The sequence below is a fragment of the Lindgomyces ingoldianus genome (assembly GCF_010093535.1).
Source record: "Lindgomyces ingoldianus strain ATCC 200398 unplaced genomic scaffold BDR25scaffold_63, whole genome shotgun sequence".
NCBI lineage: Eukaryota > Fungi > Ascomycota > Dothideomycetes > Pleosporales > Lindgomycetaceae > Lindgomyces > Lindgomyces ingoldianus.
In genome coordinates, this window is record NW_022985224.1 from 140,848 (window position 1) to 158,429 (window position 17,582).

The following is a 17,582-nucleotide window of genomic DNA, read 5'->3' on the forward strand; positions in this document are numbered from 1 at the left end:
AAGGACAGGAAGGGGTATCTTTGAGTTGTTCGTTGGGAGAGAAGAGCAGTCGGGACCTGGAGATGGCTTAGTTTCTACGGCGCGATGGTGTTTGGGCAGATCGTGAATGTCGTCCAAGTCGTCGCTGGGGCTTTTTTGCTGTACGCACTAGCGGCGCCAAGGCAAACACCCCCGGCCTATCAGCGCTCCGTGCGGTCCTCTTTGCAAACACCACAGCGTGACGGTGAGCGGCTTTCAGCACTGCATTCTGCCTTCACCTCTACAGTGTCCTGCCGTCTCCACCATGCTGCCATATTGCTCTTCATTGCCATTTGGATTTCGTCATCACCTGAGTCAGCTGTCGGAGGCACGTCCCTGCCTCCCCAGGACGTCTCATTCGCGGGTGGGACGCTCAGATGTCAATGGCCTGGACACCCGAATGCCTTCCTGCGCCAGTCCATCCACGATATTCCCTGAGAAGAGGGTGCATGGCTGTCCACAGCTGTCGCCGGATTGCCACTTCTCAACCTGACAATGGGGGAAGGCGCTCTCAGCGGCTCTGGCAGGTGCAATGAACCCTTCGCTGGGGTTGGCAGTTCCCAATAATCGCCTCCTTGGAGAGGAGTCTTGCCGGCAGGCGTTGCAATTCCCGCTTGCAGTCATCCTCGTCTTCGACTAGGACTTCACCAGGAGCGCCCGCCAAAAATAATGTCGACCTGGCTTGTTCTGGTGTCTTGTTCTGCTGCCTTGTTCCGGTGTTTTGCCGCCACCCCTGGTCGGCGGGACGACTTTTCGCAAAAAATTCGATGCGGGGACCTGCACAGAACACAACCCTCCTTTCCCTCACCTCATTTTCCTTCCTTCCTTCCTTCCTTCCCCATAGCGGCTGCCACTCGTATAAGTTTCTTCTAGGCCTTATACGACTAAACAGCTTCGCCATGGATGAACAGGAATTCGTGCAGCTCCTCGAGAGCCTGCTACTCCGTGGGCTACCCAAAATCTTTCTCGCGTCCTTCAGCCTAACACTTCGCAGCGGACACTGACCGCGTCAAGTCGGCCACATCAACCCTCAACAAGACTTATTATACTTCCCCCGCTTCGCTTAATGCCCTCCTCCAAATTCTTTGCAGCCACCCGAAACCAGAGCTCCGGCAGCTGGCTGCTGTCGAGGCCAGGAAGTTGGTCGACAAGCACTGGGAGCACCTGCCGGCCGACCAGAAGGCGGCCCTCCGCAACCAGCTCTTTCAATCCATCCTGAACGAGGACTTCACCCTTACCCGCCATTCTGGTGCCCGTGTCGTCTCTCAAATCGCCGCTAAAGACTTCGAAGATGGCGAGTGGGCTGACTTGCCGGGATATCTACAGCAGGCCGCTACAAGCGCCACTGCCCGACACAGGGAAGTTGGCTTATACATCATCTTCACAATCCTGGAATTGGTTGGCGATTCGTTTCCTGGCCAGATTGCCGACCTATACAAGCTCTTCAGCACCACAATCCAGGATCCGGAGAGTGCTGAAGTGCGAGTGAATACAATGCTTGCCCTTAGTCGGCTCGCTATGCTCTTGGAGCCTGATGAAGACCCCAAGGCATTGAAGTTGTTTCAGGACGCCATCCCCGGCATGGTCAAGGTATTGCAATCTACTGTCCAGGAGAGGGACGAAGACCACGCACTCCAAGCATTCGAAGTCTTCCAGACCCTCCTTGGCTGTGAATCTGCGCTGCTTCAGAAGCACTTCGGCGACCTCGTCAAATTTATGATGGAGCTTGCCTCGTCTACAGACATCGAGGATGACTACCGATCCCAGGCTCTCGCTTTCTTAATGCAGTGTGTTCGATATAGGAAGCTGAAGGTGCAGGGTCTTAGGATTGGCGAGGATCTCACCCTTAAGTCTCTGCAAATTGTAACTGAGCTTGGCGATCTGTCAAGTGACGACGAGGACGTCACTCCCGCCAGGTCGGCCTTGGGACTGCTCGACATTCTTGCCTCAAGTCTGCCACCAAGCCAAGTCGTGATTCCCCTCCTGAAGGCGCTCGGTCCCTATTTCAACAACCCGAACCCGGACTATCGCCAGGCCGGAATCCTCGCGCTGGGAATGTGTGTCGAGGGCGCTCCTGATTTCATCGCTACCCAGCTTCATGAAATCCTTCCCATGGTCTTGCATCTCCTAGAAGACCCAGAACTCAAGGTTCGTGCAGCCGCACTAAATGGTATCGCCCGGTTGGCAGATGACCTGGCCGAGGATGTTGGCAAGGAACACGGACGATTGATTCCGGCCATGATCAAGAATTTTGACCTCGCTGCGAACAACTTACAGGCACAGAATGATGAGCGGAACCTTCAGATTATCCGAGGTAGCTGTCACGCTATTGATTCCTTAATTGAAGGACTGGACCCGGAAGACGCCGCGAAATACGTCCCGGAGCTGATTCCGCGCTTCAGCAAGCTGTTCCACCATGAAGATTTCAAATGCAAAGGGGCAGCCATTGGTGCTGTCGGATCGATTGCTTCCGCCGCGGAAAAAGCCTTCCTGCCATTCTTCGAGCAAACGATGCAATCTCTGGCGCAATATGTGACAATCAAAGAGAGCCAAGACGACCTTGATCTTCGTGGTGTGGTGTGTGACTCCATGGGGAAAATCGCTTCGGCGGTTGGCGCTGAACCATTTGAGCCATACGTTCGCCCGCTCATGGAAGCATCAGAAGAAGCTCTCCACCTCGACCACCCACGTCTGCGCGAGACGAGCTATATCCTCTGGAGCACTATGGCTAAGGTTTACGAAGAAAAATTCTCTCCATATCTCGCGGGCGCCGTGAAGGGTCTTGTAGAATGCCTTGACCAGGATGAAACCGAGTTGGAGGTCCAGCTGGGCGAGGAGGCCAAAGATCTTGTTGGATCGGAGGTGGTTCTCCAAGGCCGGAAGATAAAAGTCGCTGCCGCCACCGATGACGATGACAGCGATCTGAACGAAGCTGCTATGGGCAATGATGACGACTGGGATGATATTGCCGGTGTCACCGCTGTTGCAATGGAGAAGGAGATTGCTGCTGAAGTCTTCGGAGATATCATCACACATACCCGTCGAGAATATCTGCCATACCTGGAGAACACCATCAAGAAGCTCCTGGAACTAGTGGAGCACTCGTATGAAGGTATTCGTAAAGGTGCTATTGGAACCCTTTGGCGAACCTATGCATGCCTTTGGGGCATGGCTGAAGGCGATGGCATGGCCAAGTGGAAGCCTGGACTTCCTCTTGCGGTTGAGCCCTCGGACGATTTGAAGAAGCTTGGAAATGTGGTCATGACTGCTACCATGTCTGTGTGGCAGGATGAAATGGATCGGTATGTGAAACGTCTTTCTTATCTTTGCTTGCTACAAGGATGAACCAACTTCGTTATCCCAGCTCACTCTGACGCCAAAGTGCGATATGAGGCGAAAGCGATCTACTTCTGAGTTCTTTGTCATTTGTCTCTTCACCACCTTCCTCGATAGACTCAGTCATTAATGGGGTCTTAGGGGTACCGTTACCGACATCAACCGCGATGTCGCTGCAACGCTCAAGCTCTGTGGACCAGCTGTCTTGATGACGCAAGATGGCACTGCTGTCCCCGACATGGCACAGCAACTGCTCTCTATCATCTCTAAACGACACCCATGTCAGCAAGACTTGGGCGACGAGGGTGACGAAGACATCCTCGAGGAATCGTCAGAGTATGATTGGTTAGTTATTGAGACTGCCATGGAGGTCATCACGTGCCTGTCGGTGGCACTCGGGCCTAGCTTCGGTGAACTCTGGAAGATCTTCGAAAAGCCCGTAATGAAGTATGCCAGCAGCCAGGAGCCAACTGAACGAAGCGCGGCTGTCGGAACTATCGCTGAGTGCGTTGGCAACATGGCCGATGCATGCACACCATATACGACTACCCTGCTGAAGCTCCTTCTTCACCGTTTGTCGGATGAAGATCCCGAGACGAAGTCGAATGCCGTGTACGGGGTCGGGCTGTTGTGCGAGAAGTCGGCGAATGAGACTGAGATTCTCAAGTCGTACCCTACCATCTTCTCGAAGCTGGAGCCTCTTATCGATGCCCAAGATCAGGCGCGTCTGCTGGATAATACTGCGGGCTGTGTCAGCCGTCTGATCTCTAAGCATCCAGACAAGATCCCAATTGCAGAAGTTCTGCCTCGTCTGCTGCAGCTCCTGCCGCTGAGGGAGGACTATGAGGAGAACAAGCCCATCTTCAGTATGGTCGTTAAGCTTTGTAAGTAAAGACGGCCGCTGCGCGAAAACTACGCACTAACGTCTATAGACCAAGCAAATGAGCCGACGATTCAGCAGCTTACACCCCAGTTGATGGCGATATTCGAGAAGGTGCTCGGCCCACCTGAGGAGCAACTGGAGGACGAGACGAGGACACAGCTGGTTGAACTTGTGAAATATTTGCACAAGTAGGCGGCTATGTGGGGCACCATGCGATGACTTCAGTTGGTATACCCGGTGAATGATATGAAGGCACGAAGGATATAATGAATGGACGGGAATGCATGGCGATACCAAGGTTTTTTGGCTTCTTTCTCTCCTGAGGGCGCCGGGAGTGGATCATCCTTTTACAGATAGACCACTCCTTTCTTTTTTTTTTCTTTTCTATTTTTTTTTTCATAGGACTAAAACCGTTTATTTTCATACCAAGTATTTTCAAGAATGCTCTTCACTTTGGCATGACATGCCATATTATGTGGATGATGAAGGTGGGGAAGTGCTTAGTCAGCGCATTAGCGGCTCGTGATGCTCGATCTGACTCGATCGGTTCCTGGGTCCCCAGGAAGCTTGGAGCGTGGCGCAACGACATCTTCATGACGACACAGCAAAACACCATCACTCCTTCTGCCTAGCCGTTGCACACACCCCTTTCCATCCTGTTTGCTTGCTTTATTAAATTTTGCAGGCTGCTGATATCTTCACACTAAAAACCCACCCCCCCCCCCCCTTTCTTCTCTTAAGAACAAGTCGTCACCAACTGCCCGCCACGTCGACAACCTCTTGTCATCGGATGAACTTTGCGCGCACTTCGGCAGCACCTCCTCTCTTTACAGTTGTGTCCTTCATCAATACCTGGTTTTAGCGTGGACTTCGAATCTACACGACAAGTGCGCTGTTACTGAGTGATCGGTCATCCCCGTCTGCGTTGGGCCAACATCGCCCGATCCTGCGAAGTGCCGCCTGGCGGCATCGAGAGGCCACGATGAAATGCTTAGGAAGAGGGTGGAGAGTCCTCACAGCTGGCCTGCTCTCTATCCTCGTTGGCTCGGCTCTCGCTGATCCCGATTTGACAACAAAGCACGAGAAGGGAAGGTGCGCGATACGGGGTCATTGCGGGAAGCAGGGCTTCTTCGGGTCGGACCTGCCATGTCCGGATAATGGGCTAGCAGAGAAACCAGATAAGGAAACGAAGAAGAAATTAGTCGATATATGCGGCAATAAGTGGTCCGATTCGGATGTGTGCTGCAACGAAGAGCAGATTGATGCTCTCCAGTCAAACCTCAACAAGGCAACGCCTATTATTAACGCTTGTCCGGCTTGCAAAGAGAATTTCTACAATCTATTCTGCACATTTACTTGCTCTCCCGATCAATCGCTATTCATCAACGTCACGGCAACGGTGCCAAAGGGAACCAAAGATCTCGTCACCGAGGTGGATCATCTCGTGTCCAACGAATATGGCTCTGAGTTCTACAGTAGCTGCAAGGATGTCAAGTTTGGAGCCACAAATGGGAATGCCATGGATTTCATAGGTGGTGGTGCGAAGAACTTCACGCAGTTTTTGAAGTTTCTTGGAGACAAGAAGCTGTTGGGAAGCCCATTCCAGATGAACTTTCCCCGACCAAATCGGACTGAATTCCCTGATATGGTTCCAATGAACAAGACTGTCTACCCCTGCAACACCACCGAGGAGAAGTATCGATGCGCGTGTTTAGACTGTGGAGGATCTTGCGCCAAGCCTTTGGACGTCCCCGAGGCCAAACAGTGCTATGTTGGACTATTACCATGTCTATCCTTCGCCGTAATCATCGTATATTCCGTCTTTCTTGGGCTGCTATGCGTTGCGGTAGCTGGACATGTAGCGTACCAGAGACACTCAAAGCACAAGAATGAACGACTACGGCTTCTACAGGATATAGAACCGAGTGACGATGAGGATGAAGGCGATATCGTTCACAACGTCGGTATGTTGGATCGGCCAACCAAACACTACTTTGTCAACACCTGGTGCGACCGATCTTTTAGCCGGCTAGGATATGTCTGTGCTAGATTCCCGATTATCACCATCATGACTAGCATTCTGATTGTCGTGTTGATGAGCCTGGGCTGGATACGATTCCAGGTCGAGCGGGACCCTGTTCGGTTGTGGGTGGCTCCTGACTCAGCCGCTGCGCAAGAAAAGACTTTCTTTGACGAGAAGTTTGGCCCATTCTTCCGCGCCGAACAAGTTTTTCTTGTCAATGACACGGGGAAGGAGCCCGGCCCAGTCCTTAGCTACGATACCCTGAGGTGGTGGTTCGATGTCGAAAGCGTTGTACAGCGCCTCAAGTCTCTCGATGGCGGAGTGACTTTGGATGATGTCTGCTTCAAACCCGTTGGAGATGCTTGCGTTGTTCAATCTGTGTCCGGATACTTCGAAGGAGACTTTAGCCGTGTCGATCCCCACGGCTGGAAAGATGATCTTGTAGATTGTGTCGATAACCCTTCTTCATGTCTGCCAACTTTCCAGCAACCGCTGGATCCGAGTCTTCTCTTTGGCGGTGTAAACAAGAGCGTCCTCGACGCTGAAGCCCTCATCATTACATGGGTCGTCAACAACCACCCGGAGGGCACACCGGAGTTTGGGCGCGCTATGGCCTGGGAAGAAAGCTTGAAGAATTACTTACTTGTCGTGCAAGACGAGGCCCAAGAACGCGGGCTGAGATTGAGTTTCAACACAGAAGAAAGCCTTGAGCAGGAGTTGAATAAGAGCACCAACACCGACGCAAAAATTGTCGTGGTGAGCTACGTGATCATGTTCCTTTACGCATCGCTCTCGCTCGGCTCTACCACCCTCACAACTCGGTCGATTCTTCGTAACCCGGCGAATGCGCTCGTACAGTCGAAATTCATGCTCGGCGTAGCCGGTATTCTGATCGTGCTCATGTCCGTCTCTGCTTCTGTTGGGCTCTTCTCGGCTGCCGGCGTCAAAGTCACTCTCATCATTGCCGAAGTCATTCCGTTCCTGGTGTTGGCTGTCGGCGTCGACAATATCTTCCTCATTGTCCATGAGTTCGAGCGAGTCAATATCAGTCACCCCGAAGGTTCCATTCCAGAGCGTGTCGCTCGAGCGCTTGGGCGCATGGGTCCATCAATCCTTCTCTCCGCCACCACTGAAACCGTAGCTTTTGCTCTGGGATGCGCCGTCGGTATGCCTGCGGTCCGGAACTTTGCTGCATATGCCGCCGGAGCTGTCTTCATCAACGCTATCCTCCAAGTCACGATGTTCGTTGCTGTTCTCGCTCTCAATCAATACCGTGTTGAGAACAACCGAGCAGACTGTTTCCCATGCGTTAGAGTTCGACGAGCGGATTCAAGCTACCTGAACGGCGGCATGGGCCACGGTGCTGGTGAAGAGGGTGGATTGCAGCGGTTCATCCGCAAGACGTACGCCCCAGCTATACTGGGTAAGAAAGCCAAGGTCGGCATTATTGCAGTCTTCTTTGGAATCTTCACTGCTGGCCTTGCACTGTTCCCGAAGGTTGAGCTTGGTCTGGATCAAAGGGTTGCAATACCCAGTGACTCGTATCTAATTCCGTACTTTAACGATCTTTACGATTACTTCGATGCTGGACCTCCAGTGTATTTCGTCACCAAGGAGCTGAACGTCACCCGAAGAGAAGCGCAGCAAGAACTATGTGGACGTTTCGCAACATGCCGTCAGGATTCTCTAGCGAACATTGTCGAGATGGAACGGAAGCGACCTGAGATATCATACATCGCAACTTCCGCAGCAAATTGGCTTGATGACTTCTTCTACTGGCTCAACCCAGAAAACACCAAATGCTGCGTAGATGAGCACGGTGCGCCATGTTTTGCAAACCGCGATCCACCGTGGAACTTCACACTCTCCGGCATGCCCGAAGGCCAAGAATTCTTCCAATATCTAACTCGATGGATTGAAGCGCCAACGACAGAAGACTGTCCTTTAGGCGGCGCCGCCGCATATTCTAACGCCATCGTCCTCGACGAAACACATCTCACAATCCCAGCATCTCATTTCCGAACCTCCCACACCCCGCTCCGCTCCCAGAAAGACTTTATCTCCGCCTACAAAGCCGCTCGTCGCATCGCCAACGAGATATCTAAAGATGTTGGAACGGAAGTCTTCCCGTACTCCAAATTCTACGTCTTCTTCGATCAATACACAACTATTGTGCGTCTTGCAGCTGCGCTCATCGGCTCCGCCCTTGCTGCCACGCTCGTCGTAACAACAATCCTTCTCGGCTCGCTACAAACAGCGCTCGTCGTGACCCTCGTTGTCGCTATGACAGTTTCCGCAATCATCGGTTCCATGGCGATACTCGGTGTCTCACTCAATGCTCTCACGCTTGTTAATTTGATTATCTGCGTGGGTATTAGTGTGGAATTTACGGCCCATATAGCACGTGCATATACTTTTCCGAGCAGGGTGACGATGGAAAAGGCGCCGAGACAAAGGTTTCGCGGTAGGGATGCGAGGAGTTGGGCGAGTATGGTGAATGTGGCGGCGAGTGTAGTCAGTGGGATTATGGTTACGAAGGTACTTGGGGTGGGTGTGTTGGCGTTTACGAGGAGTAAGGTATGTTATCCTGTCTATTCGTCCCTTCTCTACTCAATCTCCCCCCCCCTTCATTCGCTTCATTCCCTCTGGGGATCCTTCTAGTCGTTATTTATAAGGGCCTATGCTGACATCTCTGACCCAGATATTCGAAATATACTACTTCCGCGTCTGGCTCTCGCTCGTCATCTGGGCGTCCACGCACTCCCTGATCTTGCTCCCGGTCCTGCTCAGCCTTGTAGGTGGGAGAGGGTATGTGGATCCGGAGAGTGAGGGTGGGTTGGAGCAGGATCTGAGGAGTAGGCAGTATCCAGCACTGTTGGGTGGGGATGATGAGGAGGAGTATGATAGTGATGATTAGTAGGGGTTTGTTGGAGAAAGGGGGAGAGGGATTGGGACTGTATTAGTATAAGTATAGCAACTCGGCATAGAATGTTACATCATTGTTCTGAATGTCGTGTAAACACTGCTTGTTTCTCATGTGTGCGCAGCTTCCTCGTCTTGGTTTCACCTCCTGAAACCCGTGCTTCTTTTAGGTTACTTCTTCTCCTGTTGGATGTGGTTTTGTCCTTCGTTTTCTAATTCTGCTAATCTCGGCGCTAAGAGGCTTGATCTGAGAAACATTTCCAGACTCCTTCCTACAATATAATTCCTGTCCTGCCACTCCTGTCTTAATTTCTCCAAAAGTTGAGGTTGAGGTTGTTGAGGCTATAAGCCTACCTTAATTTTGCTTTATCGCGAGTATTACCCTAGCGAGCTTGAGCGACAGTAAAGATTGTGAACTATAGCAACTTAACTGTAGGGTAGCCCTATACCAAGGATCCTCTTTTCTAAACAGCAGGCTCAGTGTACTGCCTTTCAGATGACAAAGTGAGTGTGTAAGCAAATGAAAACTTGCTCCCTCTATATTTGGTATAGGATGTTACTTCAAACCTAGGGGATGGAAGACGCTACTTCCTAAAAAGACCAGCGGTGGAAGACATAGTGCAAAGGATCCACACCATGCAGCATAGCTAGAAAGAAACGTTACAAAATGGAAGGAAGTTTATAGAGGAATTCACGAGAGAAGTTGTGTGATGGGGGTTTGACATAGTGCTCCTGTATGAAGACCTGAGAGGCTTTGAGGTAATGCGTTGCATCTTTATATTAGCTTGGGGTAGAAGATAGAGGGATGAGAAGAACGGTTGGAGGGAATTAAAGTATGCATTATGAATTCGGTGCATGGGAAGCATCCAATAAAGCGTCACACCCGGTATCTCGCTCCGAGATTCTCAGGACTCTCGTCACGGCCTGGTTCTCGATGCTTCCTCTTTAGATGTCGTAGAAGGTTGTCTTTCCTCGTGAATGTTTTCTCGCATCTTCCAAACGGACATAATAACGTCTTTGTCTTTGCATGGCGGGCTTGTACATGCCGTTCCAGGTCAGTCTTCAGTCCGAATGGGCGTTGATTGCAGCCAGCTACTTCGCATGTGAATCTTCGGTTGTGGCGTCGGTCGAAATGCTTCCTAAGGTTTATTTCATCAGTCAAGATCTTGCTAAATTGAGGAGCATGTATCAGGAGATTTCGGATGGCGGCGGATAGGGGCAGATGGTTTACTAACTTGCGTTGATACTCCTTACTGAAGTTGACGTTGCATACCGAACATGGGAATGGAAGGTTGTTGCATGTGGGAGATGTAGGTGATGCAGTTGACGGCAGAGTATTAGGCTCCTCTAGCAACACCGATTCGTCTGTGGATGGTATTGAAGAGGTAGGCAAATCTGCAGATGGCGCTTGGTCCGGCTGATATCGTTCGTCAGCTTCGGAGAGATTCAAGGACGATTGATCCTCTGAATGTGTGGCGCCATCTAGTGAAAGTTCCCGTGGAAGTTCCGTTTCTAGTACGATCTTTTGATGGGAGTGAATGAATGGCGCAAATATTACTGGATTTAGATCTTTTTCATAAACAAATGGTGAGTCATAATAAACTGAAACGTATTTCCCTATCTGTAGACCTGGGATCGTGTTTAGGTGAGCGGGAATGAGGACCCAAAAGAGGCCGCGGCGATACGAGTATCGCCTAGCCTAGCGACAGAGAGATAGTAGGAGAAACCTCAACAATAACAAGAGAGCGACAGCAATGCTCCTACAAGGGTCGAGCTTGAACCCCAGGGACAACCCAAGGACACGTCGCTTACAAAGCGCGGGTCTGGGGCGTCCTTGAGGGCAGGGTATTGAGAAGTGGACTGGTAGATTAAAGCTGAGACAAGCGGAGAGGCAAGGATGCTTCAAGAGACATATGGAGAGAGACTTCCCCAGGGTGAAGTCCCCCTGTGGGGAAGGCGGATGGGGAGGGAAAGGGAAAGGTGCACCGAGGCAGATATTTATGTATGCGAAATCTGGGAGGCAGACCATGAGCTTTAGACAATCCTCCATTACAAGTGACAAGTCCTTGGTGCACGGATGACGTGGCTGCATGAACAAGGCGACGAATTGGAGAAGGTTATGGTGGCGAAGCCTGATATTAGCTGCAACCTCCCAACCCACAGCCTTGGCAGAGGCAGACCATCAATAGTACATCCACTGTGGTTTCGTTTTGAACACCAACAGGTCTCAGACAGTACACAGCCCCGCCACGTTTGAGATCCGTGCAGTTCCCGAGTCATTCCAAGGTTTTAACAAGTCAGGCATGTGGCTGTCTGCCTCCCAGCGAGCTCCAGAGCTTCCAGGGTTAGACCCTCTAGTTCCGAGCTTCAAAATTTTGGCGCACAATGTATGAGGAACCCAACTTTATTGGGACAACTTCGAAAGAGGATTTGCGTTATGCTTCCCAATATACCGGAGCACTTCCTATAAAAAAAATAGTCTTCAAACAAAATCAGAATTGCTGATACCGGTCTTGAAGCACTTTGAGAAAGAGATATCATATATCTTGAAATTAAGGCTCAATCCCAAGCTAGGGGATCTAACATCGGTAGCTAGGGAGGGAGTAGGGGTGGGTGGGAGGCAGACCGGAGCTAGGAACTTTGTTTTATGAACAAATTACAATGTGTTATTGGATTTGGCTGAGAATGCCATTCGTCCATTTAGAGCCCTACAAAGTATCCAACGGGAGCCTCTCCCGAAACGACCTGCGCCACACGAAATGACCTGCCTCCCACAAAACAACCTACCTCCAGCAATAGGACCCGCCTCCAGAGAAATAATACTCAACCACCGGCCTTCCAGCTGTTAACCGCAACAGCAAAACTCCAACAACTAGCTTAATAAGACAAAATGGTCGTCGTCTTCACCAATTCCACATCCTTCCCTAATTCCCCCCCTTCTCGCGTCTGCCAAACCAGCAACCCCCGGAAGCACTCATTTTCAACCTCTTGGCTATAATATTCGCTGCCACCTCCGTCGCCGTATCGGTTCTCCACCTTAGATTGAAGATGCAAAGCCGGAGTCGAGGGAAAAGAGCCAGTGATGAAGAAGCAGGGACCATTTTGGTGTCGTATGTTCGGACCCGCCAAGGTGAGGAGTGTTCTTCACAGCTGCCGAGAGAGGCTAAACCGATAGTGATAGAAGAAAATGAGGAAGAAGGAGAGCTAGGAGCACACAGGAATGGAGACAGAGAGGTGGAACCAAGAAATAAGTCTCGAGGATAAGGGGATGGGGAAGATGGAACCTAAAGAGCTTTGTGATGGAAGATTGTAAAAATGTTTTGTTACCTAAAATATATGCACGCTTCGTTGTATTATGAGAGCCGTAAGACCCCCAGCATTTTGTTCGAACGCCAAATGCATTTCCATCACAGCAAGTGAGAGCAAGGCAAGACAAGAAGAAATGACCAACAAACGATCTGAAGCACTGACATAATTGTCAACTCCCGTGAATACGCTGAAACACGAGGTGTATATGCTCCTAATCCTCCAAACAGGCAGTGATCGATACTTGAAAGCGTGATGTCCAACACTGAATTGCCAAAAACATGGATTCCTTAGATAAAAATCCTGCTAGCATAGCTGGGATATAAGCCGCACCTACTTTTTGCCATTTCTTGAATCATTAGTCATTTGCGGTGCAGTTGCCGACTGCACGATAGCATAAATAACTTAGTTCAGTCAGCCAGTCTAGCTCGTGCCACTCTACGAGCAAGGGAGGAGGAGTGCATGAAATAATCCTCTTATGCTCCTCGGGGGTAATTGAGCGTGATGAGGCTGAACCCGATCCACTGTCACGGTAGACAAGCAAAGGTAGAAGGTCCAGGAAGTCTTGGGCTTGGGTTTTCGAATTGAAGATTGGAGCTTCGACTCCGCTACGAACGAACGCACACATATCTGTAGATCGCTTCGCCTATGCATGAAGGAAATTACTCTCTTGCGCTAGGGTCTCGACCTTGGCAGACCGTGATGGTGCGAGGCATTGGGTTAATCTATCGTGGATAACGAGTTCGAATTGCGTAGTGCTACACGTAGTATTGCCGCAGATGCTACCGTGGGCTGCTGAGACTTCGCCGTCGATGGTGAGAGATCCGGTGAGAGACGCAGAAACCTTGTCACGAAGAAACAATTCGAATTCGGTCTCGCTAGGCCGGCTGGTCCTATACTGCTCCTTTCCTGTTAGTTCTTTCTGTGACTTCGTCATTGTGGAATTACAGGAGACAATCCCCGGATCCCTGAGCAGAACTGGAGCTGCAGCCCTATTCCTAGAACCGGCCGCCAATGTCTCCGTTGCAGAGGGCTGGCTGTAAACAATCGCCGGATCAGTCATGGAAGTCGGCACTTTGTCAAATTCTAAACCGCAATCGACCTGGCTGGCAACGTAATAACCGGTACTTTGCAGAGACTTGAGAATGCAATCAATAGGATCGGACATTTCAACGGCCTGGCCCTTGCTGTACTGGTCCGTAGGATCCATGGCGGTATTGTGAAGATACAAGGAAGGGCCAAGCGGGTGCAAATCCTCTACTTCCAAATGCGGCTCAGTTGCATATGACTCACCCTTTGCAGCATCGCATGGAGGAGGTAGGGGTGAGGAGGTAGACACTGTGTACGTGGACGCAGAGCCGTCAGCGAATGCTGATTCCCCTAATCCAGAACCCCACGTGTCAAGAGCAAAGTCTTTGGGAAATAGCAGCAGCTCTGCCTCCCTGCGATCCACATCGTTCACAGAATACCTCCTCCCAAGCCCAGTGCCGAAGCGAGGAAGGTTTCGAGCCCCCATTGGGTCGAGGAGTAGTTCCACGATGTGATGAATTGGAGTAGCTGAGAAAAGGGGGGAAGTGTGGTGTTGGGATAGATCCTCAGCCAACTCTGCCGGCTTTGATACCTCAAGGATACCTTGTGTGGGCTTGTCCTGGGTGATACTACCGACGGTGTCTGAGGCCAACAAGATTATGTCCTGATCGGTGGGATCATTACCCGGCCCGGCTCTTACACCAGCGTGCGCAGTGGAGAGAGCTTGTATTTTAGAAGAGACCTTTCGAACCATATGCCGACGGGACCTGCTCTTCGATGGAAGCCAACCAGGGTGGTGCAGGCCATCTGGTCCATCCTTAGATGAGTTCCGAACTGCCACCTGATATGAAGTAGCGAGTTCTAGAGCAGAATTTGTTAGAGATTCTGTTTCCTTAGATCCGACACAGTGGCGTACCTTGAGTGACCTTCGGTTTACGGAAGTCCCTCTCCTGGGCTCTACAATCGATATCCCTATCCTGGGTATCCTTGGTCTTCTTGTTCTCACGAGAGCGTGCCGCTTTGAACTTGGTAGCCTGGTGGTCGAGTGAAGTGAGGCTGAATTGGAATGACGTAGCTGCATCGCCTTGCTTCGAGTCTATATTGAAAGATTCGTGAGCGACCTGGATACTGGGTTGATTTTGTAGGGTGTACCTTTAACTTGCGATATGGCGGCCTTTGTAGCAGCTTTTACGGGTCCGGCGATCTTCTTGGAAGTCATGTTAGTTAGGATAGGCTATATAATTGATTTGCATAGAAACAGTTGGTTGATGTTGCAGGATGTCAAGTTAGGTGCAGATAGGCGTAAGTGGGTTGTCGATAAAGACGGGGCGAGAGGGTGATGTGGCGAAGTGGGTTGATTTGGAAGCAGCGGGGGCTATAAATGAGGATTTGGATTCTGTTACTTAGAGAAACAAGTGCCAAGACCCAGCGATGGAGGGCGAGGCTAGCGTCACCTCTAGGCTGTTGTGGCCAAAAGCATCACCCGGGTGTGGTGACTGATATCTGCTACTCACCGGAGATTATCATACTAGCGGGGCAGCAGGAATCGGCAATGGTAGTGAAAGAAATGCTGATATAAATGGAGTCACCACTTGAACTACAAGAGACTTTGGCGAAGAACAATGATACGGGGGAGACGAAGGACTGATGTACCCAAACATTGAGAGTAATTGTGAGTATACAAAATTAAGAGAACAAACGCGAAGGAATGAAATTTCGTGCTCCAACTGCTCATCAAGCTTTCAGAAAGTCTCGCTCTCAGCAACAATATAGTCCTCCCAGCCCAAATCGAGGTCGCCCGAAGTTTTCACCAATGTGATCTTGTTCTCCTCAACGATCACATTATCAAAGTCTAGAATTGGCGGCTTCAAATTGACGACATAACCCTGCGCGCTGTTACCACCACCAGTCTACCCAAGGCTGTGGCTCAGGGGGGAAGGCATCCTGACCCGTCAGCACCCCTCCCCCTGAAGACCTTCACCAGAAATATTAGAGAGTTCCACTTACGAACAGAGTTTTTGATTTAGCTTTCTCTTTCCACTCCTCCTTCGATATGTCAAAAAGATGAGTCCAATCCTTGCCGGGCGAAGCGTAAATCTTTTGCCCAGTCGCGTGCTTCTTCTTCTTCTTCTTCATTCTCCTCGGTTGTTGCGATACGCGGATCTTGAAGCCGCGGTCGCGGAGTCCGTAGACCAAATCTCCAAGATTGGCAAGGAATGGGTGGAGGACATACCGAACACCTGTGCAGACGACGAACTCGATTTCGCAACTGTTCTTATTCTTGACCAGAGACAGTTTCTGGAGAGCTGCACTCTTGTTAAGCTTTGCCCCATACGTGTCTTGGGTGGTGTCGTTTGAACTTTGAGCAGGACCTTCGCCGAATCCCGAACCATCCCAGTTCCAGTCGCTTACGATCGTCAAATCCGGAAGCGAGACCTTCAGCTTCCGAATCAAGTCGCCTGGTACATTGTCCATCTGGAAGATATCTAGGGTAAGAAAGTTTTCTATGTCTGCTGAATCGCTTATGCTGAATACATTTCTTTTGTAGAAAGCCTCCGTAATTTCACTAGCAACGGCAATACCAAGATAGGCAGGGGAAACAAGCCGCTGGTGGGATTTCCTGATATCAGCGACGCGGTCCACGTAATTCAATGGAATAGGATCATCGCTCCAGCTTCCCCAGCCGCCCCAAGGGTCGACGTCCGTGACGCTCTTGATATCGACGGGCTCGGGTGACACGACAAGTTCTTCGTAGATGATGTCGCGCAACTCTCGTGGTAGAAGTTTGTACAGCTGTTCACCAAAGCAACATCCCCAGGCCTTTGAGTACGTATCAGCTTCTGTGAGCAACTCCCTTCAGATGATTAGTATATCGAATATGAAAGATTGTGATGGCATACTCCTCTATCGGCTTGTATTCTTTCAAGAGACGCAACGCATCTTGGCGAAGCTTTTCTCGCTGGCGTTCAATTTGGAGCTTTCTTTCGCCATATTAGAAGCTATGAATCCTAAAGATGTAAAGGCCGTCAAAACTCACTGCTCGTTGATGCAGCGCAGCCTGCTCTGCAGCCTACAGACAGTTCAGCCCATGTTGGATGTGTGAGTTGCACTGCATACTCCTCAAGACGCCTGCGTGAGCTTTCAGCATGATGGAATTGTTCAGTACGCATGACAAGCTATTATACGGTTGCTGTGAGGATGCTCGATGCGGACGATAATGGCTGGAAGGATGAGCGTTGTTCAAGGGCAAATCGACGCTAGCGCCAAACTTGATGTAGCGCTCGGGCCACTTCCGGAAATAGATCCTGGGAATCAGTCTAACAGGCACGTGTCAGAAGCCTGGTTCGCTGAACCAAATTCAATTGTCATTTTTCTATTTCATCAACGTCTAAGAATTCCATTGACACTTGTTTCAAATGTCAATGCAGCTGAGCACAATACGTCTCGTACCTCCATAGCATGCCAGCAGGAAAATAGTCTATGGGTTCATTCTAAGGATATATACTGTGAGGAGTTAACTCACTGCGTAGGGTCCTACACACCCTACACGACATCATAAGTTAGTCGCAAATTCTCTGACTTGGATAGACTCAGGTGAAAATTTACGAAGACACTCGAGGTGCAGATCTGTTCCATTCGGTCCACTAACAGACGCTCGGGGTCGAAATCGTCGTCATCGCAAGTGTTACAGAATGCATCTTCGTTTAACTCTACCGTCGTTAGCCATGAAGCACCAAGCTGCTGATATAGCCGCAGCAAGCGGGTATACTCTAAGATAAGGATTGGAGATGGGGTGTCTGGGTCTTGGCATGTCATACCCTCCAGCACTCTCCAGTCTCTCCTTCGCAGCAGAAGCCCGGGTGACGAAGGGTTTCAACTTGCCGCCTAGCTGTTTCTAATACCTCTCAGGTTTGTTTGAACCTAACTTGCTTATCGAGGGCCTCTTCGTGAGATAACCTCACTATAACCTTGGATCAACTCGGCTCGGCACAAAAACTTGCCTCCTCGTCGTAATTTCGTCACACATTACGTATTTGCTCTCTATTAATGTTTTGGCCTGACATT

The 17,582-nt window shown here is 50.4% G+C and overlaps 4 protein-coding genes across 4 annotated transcripts; 2 read left to right on the top strand and 2 right to left on the bottom strand.

The window, feature by feature from the left end:
- Window positions 1-803: 803 nt before the first annotated feature.
- On the top strand, window positions 804-4,664 carry BDR25DRAFT_298600 (ARM repeat-containing protein). Its single transcript, XM_033689084.1, has 4 exons — window positions 804-963; window positions 1,013-3,320; window positions 3,496-4,238; window positions 4,287-4,664. The coding sequence occupies exons 1-4, from the start codon at window positions 918-920 to the stop codon at window positions 4,427-4,429; spliced, it is 3,240 nt and encodes a 1,079-aa protein (XP_033539907.1). The 5' UTR covers window positions 804-917; the 3' UTR covers window positions 4,430-4,664.
- A 281-nt stretch (window positions 4,665-4,945) lies between these two features.
- On the top strand, window positions 4,946-9,245 carry BDR25DRAFT_273677 (multidrug efflux transporter AcrB transmembrane domain-containing protein). The gene is made up of 2 exons (XM_033687365.1): window positions 4,946-8,837; window positions 8,962-9,245. Exons 1-2 carry the CDS (start codon window positions 5,220-5,222, stop codon window positions 9,175-9,177), a joined length of 3,834 nt encoding a protein of 1,277 aa, XP_033539908.1. The 5' UTR covers window positions 4,946-5,219; the 3' UTR covers window positions 9,178-9,245.
- A 3,889-nt stretch (window positions 9,246-13,134) lies between these two features.
- On the bottom strand, window positions 13,135-14,736 carry BDR25DRAFT_320258 (uncharacterized protein; the record flags this gene model as incomplete). Its single annotated transcript, XM_033691888.1, has 3 exons — window positions 13,135-14,378; window positions 14,434-14,613; window positions 14,670-14,736. The coding sequence occupies 3 exons, from the start codon at window positions 14,734-14,736 to the stop codon at window positions 13,135-13,137; spliced, it is 1,491 nt and encodes a 496-aa protein (XP_033539909.1).
- Window positions 14,737-15,134: 398 nt separating this feature from the next.
- On the bottom strand, window positions 15,135-16,742 carry BDR25DRAFT_307971 (uncharacterized protein). Its single transcript, XM_033690939.1, has 5 exons — window positions 16,635-16,742; window positions 16,555-16,587; window positions 16,418-16,498; window positions 15,525-16,371; window positions 15,135-15,403 (listed from the first exon to the last, which is right to left on the bottom strand). The coding sequence occupies exons 1-5, from the start codon at window positions 16,685-16,687 to the stop codon at window positions 15,260-15,262; spliced, it is 1,158 nt and encodes a 385-aa protein (XP_033539910.1). The 5' UTR covers window positions 16,688-16,742; the 3' UTR covers window positions 15,135-15,259.
- Between the last annotated feature and the right edge of the window lie 840 nt (window positions 16,743-17,582).

Coding starts and splice junctions, on each gene's coding strand:
- BDR25DRAFT_298600 (XM_033689084.1), top strand. CDS start 918: ATGGATGAACAGGAATTCGTGCAGCTCCTCGAGAGCCTGCTACTCC. Junction 964..1,012: donor CCTCGAGAGCCTGCTACTCC/GTGGGCTACCCA, acceptor AACACTTCGCAG/CGGACACTGACCGCGTCAAG. Junction 3,321..3,495: donor TGGCAGGATGAAATGGATCG/GTATGTGAAACG, acceptor ATGGGGTCTTAG/GGGTACCGTTACCGACATCA.
- BDR25DRAFT_273677 (XM_033687365.1), top strand. CDS start 5,220: ATGAAATGCTTAGGAAGAGGGTGGAGAGTCCTCACAGCTGGCCTGCTC. Junction 8,838..8,961: donor TGGCGTTTACGAGGAGTAAG/GTATGTTATCCT, acceptor TCTCTGACCCAG/ATATTCGAAATATACTACTT.
- BDR25DRAFT_307971 (XM_033690939.1), bottom strand. CDS start 16,687: ATGCGTACTGAACAATTCCATCATGCTGAAAGCTCACGCAGGCGTCTT. Junction 16,588..16,634: donor TCACGCAGGCGTCTTGAGGA/GTATGCAGTGCA, acceptor AACTGTCTGTAG/GCTGCAGAGCAGGCTGCGCT. Junction 16,499..16,554: donor CTGCGCTGCATCAACGAGCA/GTGAGTTTTGAC, acceptor ATATGGCGAAAG/AAAGCTCCAAATTGAACGCC.